Below are 8,905 nucleotides of genomic sequence, written 5' to 3' on the forward strand. Positions count from 1 at the left end.
TATAGATGTCTTCTTCTAACCTAAGAAGGTTTTTAATTATAGTTAAAAAAGTAATTTTTTGATTAATTTTAAAACTGTACATATTAGGAAATTAGTAAATGACTATTTTTTCTATTGCAGAGTGTTTTTAATGAAGGTCAAAAAGTTTTAATTAATTTTAAAACTGTACATATTAGGAAATTAGTAAATGACTATTTTGTCAATTGCAGAGTGTTTTAATAAAGGGCAAAAAATTCAATCAACATTTTTAAGGCCCTTCACACTTTTAATATAGTATAGATAATCATTATTATAGAGCCCCACATTATATTTATCTTTTATTGCCTTCCTCTTCCTACTTGTAAAGTTATCTACTTTTATTTTGACCTTTCTCAAGTACTAGAGCTGCATAAAAAGCAATCGAGTGATGAAAATAATAGCAAGTTTCTATTTGTCGAACCAGGTTTTATTGTTTTATATTTTATTTTATTTTATATTTTTTACTTCATAATATATTGTCTTTTTAGTTATTTATTAGAAATTTAAAATGTCAATTAGAAAGTATGAATTCAAATATTCAAAACTCAAAAAATAGAAAGATTGAAACGTTAATACAATCCCGGAAAGAAGCCCTTGATAATTTTTTAATAAATAATAAGTATTCAGAATAAAAAAATGTGGGAGAATTAATTGTAGATTAACAAATCAACGATATAGTTGAGTTGGACAATAATAAATCCAAGAAGAAATAGTTTGTGAGAAATCGGACATATATCCTCTGGAAAATCAAGAAATTCTAAATGAAATGAATAATTCACTCCTAAAAATTATCAATCGAAAAGGAACTATTAGAAGAAATCAATTATAAAAATATTATTAATAATTTTGCATCTCAAAAAGTTAGAAGTTTTTCTCAAATAAATAATTTTTTAATGAAAAAATTTAAGATTTCTCGTCGAAGAGCCAAGCAGCCCCAGCAACTGCTTGAGATCCCATCATTATGGGGGGCCCAAAATTTTCTAAATCGTTATTTAAAAAAATAAAATAAAATGAACGGTTTTCAAAGGAAAGATGGTATTGTTTGAGATAAATTGGGAATTCAAATTATACTCCCAATAGTTATAGGTGAATAGCCCTCTTTTCACATTTATACACAATAATTATTATTATAGGACCCCACATTATATTATCTTTTATTGCCTTTCTCTTCCTATTATAGGACCATGTGCTTATGTTTTTACAATGTTATCAGTCAGGTAAGGTGCCATTATCATGAAATGAGCTTTTCTTTTTCAAAAATTTAATGAATTTAGATATGGTAAGCAGTTCCTTGCTTGTATATCTTATAAAACAAGAGTGTATCACATCAAGCACTGCAACTTTTGATTTCATCCCAAGAACAAAATGAAGCATTACATCTGTAGTGCCCCCTTTGTACTATTTGTTAATAAAATACCTTATCTTATCAAAAACAGGAACAAAAGCATAGATGCTTCTCCCACTGTTAATTTTTCCACATCTTCATCACTTTATCAAAACATATCTGGAAAAAGTGAAGAGAAGACAACCAGTAAGGACGACAAGGCAAAACCAAACAAAACATACATGTGGAAACAATTTAAATCACATTATGGAAAGTGCAATTTCTCTCTCTCTCTTAGGTCCATAGTTAACAGAAACAAGAGTTCGTGGTGCGAAGAAGGTATTGATGAACACTTACGATAAATTAAACACTCACAAGAAGACCTCTTTGTACAAATAATGCATTAGGTATAGGAGAAATTCTTACCAAAAGCTTACAAGCGGCGGCGATAAACTGTTGTGATTTCAACTCGTTTACTAAATTGGAAGACGTGGAAGAGTGCGTGGGTGTTTAGCGGATTTGACAAGAGAGTAGTTCAATTAGAATAAGGGCTGAATTTAGGGATTTAACTAGTAAGAATAAGGACCGACTTTTCATTTTAATTGACTAGAAATTAGCTACACATTATCGCTAGCTAGGCTGAATTTTTTGAAAGATATTTTACTTTCAAATCCCGCTAAAAAGTTGGCGGGCAATTTCCCAAACTAATGCATTTTAGTAGAGATAATTCTGGAAATTTCCTAGTTATTATGTGATTAAATTTTCGGACTTCGAAATTCAAACAAAATACTTTTTTATATGCAGAGTGAGTGCCATCGGAAAATAAAGTGTTATGTTTAAAAGTACTATTCAAGCAACAGAATACAATAAAAAGTAGAGAAGTAAATGAAGTTCAGGAACAAAAATAGTAGCGTAGACATTGATTAAAGAAATTTAATAGGATTGGGAACATAAATATCCTTAAGATGAATAGGTCACCACAAGAGACTAGAAATTATAGAAATAAATTTTCAAAATGTAAATGTGATTTCCTCCAACCCTCTTTATTCTCTATAACGTGTTGAGTTTTCCCCGAACTTAGTTAGGACGGTGGCGGGAGGAACTAGAGACCAGAGAGAACGAGAAAGGACCACCTTTCATTTTTTTTTTTGGAAGGAAAAAGATTTAACAAATAATGACATGATAAAATCGTCATTTTAATTATGCATAAGAAATTGATTTAAATATGTGGATTGCCATCACACTGGTTTTGATAAAACTGTCGGCTCTCAAATAGAATCACCTCCCTACGTGGTAGTTTGGATTTTTCCCGACTTTACCTCTCATGTAATGGTTTGGCATTCCTTCACAAGCATAGTGGATTGTTCCAGCTCATTGTGGCAGTCGATCTCCCCGCAAGGAAGTTGACATCGAGTTCTCCCTTACTGTTGTCGCGGCTTGAAAGACATCCCTAAATATACCTCAATCAAACTAGGATGCTTCAAAATCAAATCACGCCTCACAGACGATGACAGAAATACCAGTGAAATGTCATGATTCTAAAAGTCTAAATTCATGGCTGACAAAGCAAATTCTAGCAATAATATATGCAACCAATCACTTGTAACCAATAGTAGCGGGTTCACAAATTTGATTAGCATTAAGAACATCAATGTTTGCTTTGATACGATTTCCGCACTGACATTCCAAAAAAATTGTTACGAACACTTTTGATGAAGCTTTCCTTAGAGGCTTAGCTTCAACATCTCAACCCCTCCCCCCACCCAACCATTTGATGCCAAGGCTTTAGCCTTGACTTGTTGACATATTCCTGTGGTGCATTTCATATGTTGGGTCTTGTTCATGCACACACCTATGGTTGAGTATGCAGTCCCTCGCCTGGAACTAAACATTGCTCTCACACGCATATTCCGATCCTCAAGTTTGACACTTGTCTTGTGCCTGCGCATGTTGGTTGCGCTTTGCCCAGTAGGCAAGCTCTTAAGTAGGTCTTTGTCATGTATGTCTTTCATAATATTCCCACGATTGTCTTATGACATTGCCAAACATAGCCCTCATGATATTACTTCTATCTAGCATAGTGTAGCGTCACCACCGGTAGCACGCCTAGGCCAACAAACTCTTGCTTGCAAAGTTAAACCGTTGTATTAAAGCAGACGTAATTTTTACATTTTTACTAGCGTGAGGTTGAAGGGGTTCTAGTGGTGGACGAAAGGAGCAATATTGGGGATCTGGAGATAAAAGGGTTCAACGGGTTTGGGCCATCGGGGTCTTTGTTCCGTATTTCATATTTTTCATTTTATTTCTTTTTTTTCCTTTTCCTAATTTATTGTGAATTATACAAACTACCGACAATAAAGAAAATAAACACTAAATTACAACATAGAACATACAAAAAGATTCAAAATAAAAATAAAAAACAAATAAATAGGTTCAATGAATTATTTATTCAATTTATGCGACACAATTTTCTTTTATTAGTTTTTGCCAAAAATTATGACACTATCTTATACTAGTATTTAAAAATCAACTAACTTTAAACTTCTTATTTTACACTTGATGAAATGATTTACGGTCACTCAAAATGTCTATGGTTTGATTTAGACAAAAAAGTTCATAAATCTTTATTTCTTTTTAGAACTCCTTGCCCTATCAATCACCACACATGTATTAGAAAGAATGGAGTAAATATAAAGAAATATAGTAAATTTTAGTAAGAAATCCAAAAACGAGTATTAAACTCTTATTATCGTCATCTATACATTTTTTATTTATTGATAATAATTTCTATATAATAATAATAATAATAATAATAATAATAATAATAATTTGTTAGAGATTAGCTACGGAGTTCATAGCAGCTAAAAAGAATCGACAAAAAAAAAAAGCATTATCTTAGAAATCCTGCTAAAATTTAGCTATAAATTTAGCTAGGAAGAGTCCTAGCTACTTTTTAGCTAGCGATTAGCTAGGGGTTGAGATCCTAGCTAAATTACGATATTTTGAGAAAAAAATTTAGCGCCAAAATAGAATTCCCGCTAAAATCTAGCAAGACATTTAACTAGGAAACTTCCCTAGCTAACATATTTCTAGGGATTAGCCAGGATTGTATCCTAGCTAAACTACAATCATTTGGAAAAAGAAAACTAGCGCCAAATTGATATTCCCGCTAAAAATTAGCTACAGATTTTGCTAGGAAAAAGTTCTAGCTAAAGTTTAGCTAGGAATCGGCCGTAGCTAATTCCTAGCTATATTCTGACTAAATTTTCAATCAAATTGTTTTGCCAGGAAATCACACTTTTCTAGCTAAATCCCTAGCTAATGTTGAATATTAGCTACGGATCTGGATTTCCTAGCTAGAATCCCTAGCTAATAGCCTGTTCTTTTGTAGTACATTCTTTGTAATTTAAAAACATAATATTCTTATTTACAAATGCAAGGAATCAGTGACTTATCCCAAAATTTAACATTTTGGTTCTAATATCACACTTTATACTACATTATCTTTTTAGACTGAAATAAACACACTGTATACCACTACTTATTTGATAGTTTACTTGCTCAAAGACTTTGGTAGAGTTCCACAGTCAGCCTGGGAGAAAGAAGTGGTTGAAGAGGTTTCATTTTAGGCAAGGCAATGCCTAAACCCTCACTTAGATCAACTGGTTCCTCCCTTGGCATTGAAATATTGAATCCATGAAGTAATCTTGCTAGCGTCAAATGCACTACTTGGGTGCCAAACATCAAACCAGGACACATTCTTCTCCCAAAACTAAACGGAATATACTCAAAATTTTGTCCTCTAAAATTAATATTCACGTGTTCCTTCATGAACCACCTCTCCGGTTTAAACTCATCCGGATCCTCCCAGATTCTCGGGTCTCGTTGAAGCTTCCATAAGTTCACAATCAAACGAGTGCCCTTTTGAATGCAATACTTATCAACGTAACAATCTTCGTTAGCCTCTCGAGGCCCTGATAAAGGACCAGGTGGGTAAAGACGTAAGGTTTCTTTTATTATGGCTTGTAAATATGGGAGGTTCTTGATGTCTGATTCTTCAACCCATCTGTTTCTTCCTACGTGCTCATCTAGTTCATTCTGGGCTATTTTTAATGAGTGAGTGTCATTCATTAGCAGAGATAGGGCCCATATTAATGTCTCCGCGGTGCTCTCTGATGCCGTCATGATAAGTATCTGAGTCAATTCGCAAGTGAATGAATAAGATGTTAGCCAAGTGATTGGAGATTCGAAATAAAAACTAGCAATGGTATGGAGTAATAAATAAACAAGATAAACTATCCTGCTCCATCTTATATCAATATGCTACGAATATAAAGTACTCCATCATCCTGATTTATGTGGTAATATCTTACTAGACACAATTTTTTTTTTTTTAAACTTTGATTTGAAATAAGCATTTGTGTGACTATATATAAATTATCTCATTAAGTGCAAAATAAAAACTTTAAAGTTAAGTAGTATGGAAAGATGACATTCTTTTCATGACTGACTAAAACGAAAGTGTGACATATATATTGGGAGAAAGGGAATACTTCATCTTTCTCATAATTTTAGTTACATATATAGAGCATAATTGGTAGTCAATTTTATCATTGTTCAATATATTTTCCTACACAGATTAATTTGCTTTTTAGTGCAAATATCATCCTGTAAGTTGGTTGATGATCAGTACTGTAAGTTACAAATTAAATTTTTTGTATTTAAATTTTTTTGTCACGGTTTATTTTTCTGCGTATATTTAGCTAAAAGAAATACACATGGGCCAGAGGGAATATATAGTATGTGAACTAGCTGACTTTTCGGGAAAAAAATAATTATGTAAAAGAAATTTTGTGGAACAAAAATTTGGGATAAAACGACAAATAACAGCTTACCAACGTTGTTGCCTTGATAATGGCATCACGGTCGTATCCAGACTCCATAGTTTGCTCTGGAAGAGTCGAAAGCATCACATCAATAAAATCAGATTGGTCTCCATTCGTAGAATTAATATCACAATCTTTTCTTTTCTGGATGTGTTCCTTTAACCAGCTATCAAATACACTATCAACTTCTTTAAAGGTCTGCTTCATGGCTTTAATGTGTCCACCAATATCCATCCATTCAAGTGACGGAACTGCATCGGAAACAACGAAAGTTCCACCGAGTAACAACGCTTTCTTTATCGATTCTTTGAATTGCATTTCCTCTACTCCACTCTTTTCATTTACGCTGCTTGAAAATCGCTTCCCAGCAAGCATTCTCATGATTATATTGCACGTTATGTGCTCAAACCAGCTACTTAAATTCACTTGTGCAGGAAAATCGTTACTACTATTACTCCAATTCGAGTAGTACAATTCTTTAATACAACAATTCACTTCTGATGTACGGACATGTTTCAGCTTCTCAAGGCGAGTGTTGGTTAAGAGTTCAAGAGTTACCATTTTACGAATATTGCGCCAGTATGGTCCGTAAGGTGCCAAAGCAAAAACTTTGCCGTTGTAGAAGTACTTGCTTAATACCATGCTAGGTCGACTAGCAAATATTTTGTCATTGCCATTTGTGAAGCAATCTTTAACCATTTCCCAACTGCTAACAACAAGAGCTGGATGGGCTCCAAGTTGAAGTTGAAAAATAGGCCCATATTTATCAGCCATGAGACCAAGTGTTCGACAGACGGGAAGTTGCCCGTTAAGTAGATGGAGGTGACCTATGATAGGCCACGAACCAGGAGCTTTAGGTGCACCAGTAGCTGATATAGTAATACTATTACTCTTTGCATTATGTGCATTTGCTCTATTTCTAGTTTTGTATTTGCGAGCAACAAAAAAGGCTGAGAACCAAGTAACAAATAGTGCTAGGAGTTGAGAAAGAAAATGCATATTGATTAATGTAGAGCTAGCTAGTAGTGAATGGGAATATTTTGTTGTTAAAAGTATGAGTTCAGATGGTCGTATTTATAATTAAACTGGGCGTTCAAGGGGCTAGAAGCTATAGAAATTTTTTGTGGCCTAAAATTAAAAGAAGTAACAATCTGGGGACCATGGCCTAGACATCTAGTACTGTCGGGATGAATTTACCTGAAATACATGAATTTAGCAGTAGGTGCCTATGGCTTTTTTCATTTCCCTAACAACTCCACCTAATTTTTATTGCAGTCTTCAAATTCAGACTGACTTTAATTTCTGAACTCCATATATTATACTTTTAAGCCACAATAGCTTTTAATGACTTTTGTAGTGCTTGGATAGGATAAAAACGTGCTTTTAAGCACTTGTTTTTAAGTCGAAAGTCTGGCTTGTATTATGCATGCATATAAGTCGTAAGTTATAAGCTCATCCAAATAGGCTCTTAATCACGTAAGATACTCTTAAAAAATATTAACCCAAAAAAAAAAGAAGGTGATATATCAGTGTAAATACATTTTCTTTTGAATTGTGAAAGCTTTCAGTGATAGTTTCTTAAATTTTGAGGAGCTTACTTGAAATCATTAATTAATAAAGAGAAGAAAATGAAGTATGGGCAGGCATCAGTGGGTTTAATGAAGTATGACGAATACGTCATGACCTGTGAAAAATTTAACAACAAACAACAAAAATAAGATAAGTAGAATAAAAATAAATAAGTCATGCCAATGTGTCATAACTTGTGAATGATCTAATAAGATAAATAAAATAAAAATAGTATCAAATCATGTCAATCCGTCATGACTTGTGAACAATTTTACAAGATAGGTAAAACAAAGATACTGTCAAGTCATTTCAATTCATTATAATTAATTGTAAACAATTTAATAAGGTAGGTAAAAGAAAGGGCATAATACAAAATTATGTCAAATCTTTTGTTTCGCAAATGCTCAGAAGTTGGTGTGCGATTAGGCCAAGAATTAGCCTTAAGGTTATATATTATTTTTGTGAGCGATTAAGTAACGACATGATTGGTTGACTAATTGTTTATGGTAATGAAATTTGCTATTTTCTTAGGGCTCAAATGCAAAATCTCCAATTAAAGGCGGAAGAATCTCATTCATTCTATCATGCTTTTGAATGGTTCAATTTTTCTTTTTTTCTCGGTAGATACAATAGGTTTCTCAAAATCTAAAAACTTTTCTGTCAATTATATATTTCCTCTGTCCATTTTTACTTGTCATGTATTGACTTGACAAATAAAATGCCACTTTTACTATATATCATCTTCAATTATTACTAAGTCATCTAATGATTGAAATCAATCGAACTTAATTTTAAAGTTGTGCAGCCACTAACAATTTATTAAATAGTTTCCAACTCAATAACTAATAATAAGGGTAAAATAGGTATGAAATGGTAAATTATCTCTTGATTTCTCAAACTGAACAAGTAAATTAAGGATAGAGAGCATTTTCTTATGAATTTCTTTAACAACCTAGTAGTTGTTGTTGCCTCTTCCATCTTTCACAGCACATTAGAAATTTAAGAGAATTTTGAGATTTTTTTTCCTCGTCAAGGGCTCACGGCAACGTCGCTTTTCCAGTCAAATGACTTTAATGTAAGTTTAAAAGTAAAAGAAAAAACTCTATGA

The 8,905-nt window shown here is 32.9% G+C and overlaps 1 protein-coding gene across 1 annotated transcript; it reads right to left on the bottom strand.

Moving 5' to 3' along the window:
- Positions 1–4,495: 4,495 nt before the first annotated feature.
- Positions 4,496–7,302, bottom strand: LOC132611749 (xanthotoxin 5-hydroxylase CYP82C4-like; the record flags this gene model as incomplete). The annotated part of the gene is made up of 2 exons (XM_060326128.1): positions 4,496–5,536; positions 6,238–7,302. Coding segments are annotated over 2 exons (1,698 nt in total), but the record flags the coding sequence as incomplete, so codon positions are not given.
- Positions 7,303–8,905: the final 1,603 nt, after the last annotated feature.

This window comes from Lycium barbarum, chromosome 9, assembly GCF_019175385.1.
Source record: "Lycium barbarum isolate Lr01 chromosome 9, ASM1917538v2, whole genome shotgun sequence".
Lineage (NCBI taxonomy): Eukaryota > Viridiplantae > Streptophyta > Magnoliopsida > Solanales > Solanaceae > Lycium > Lycium barbarum.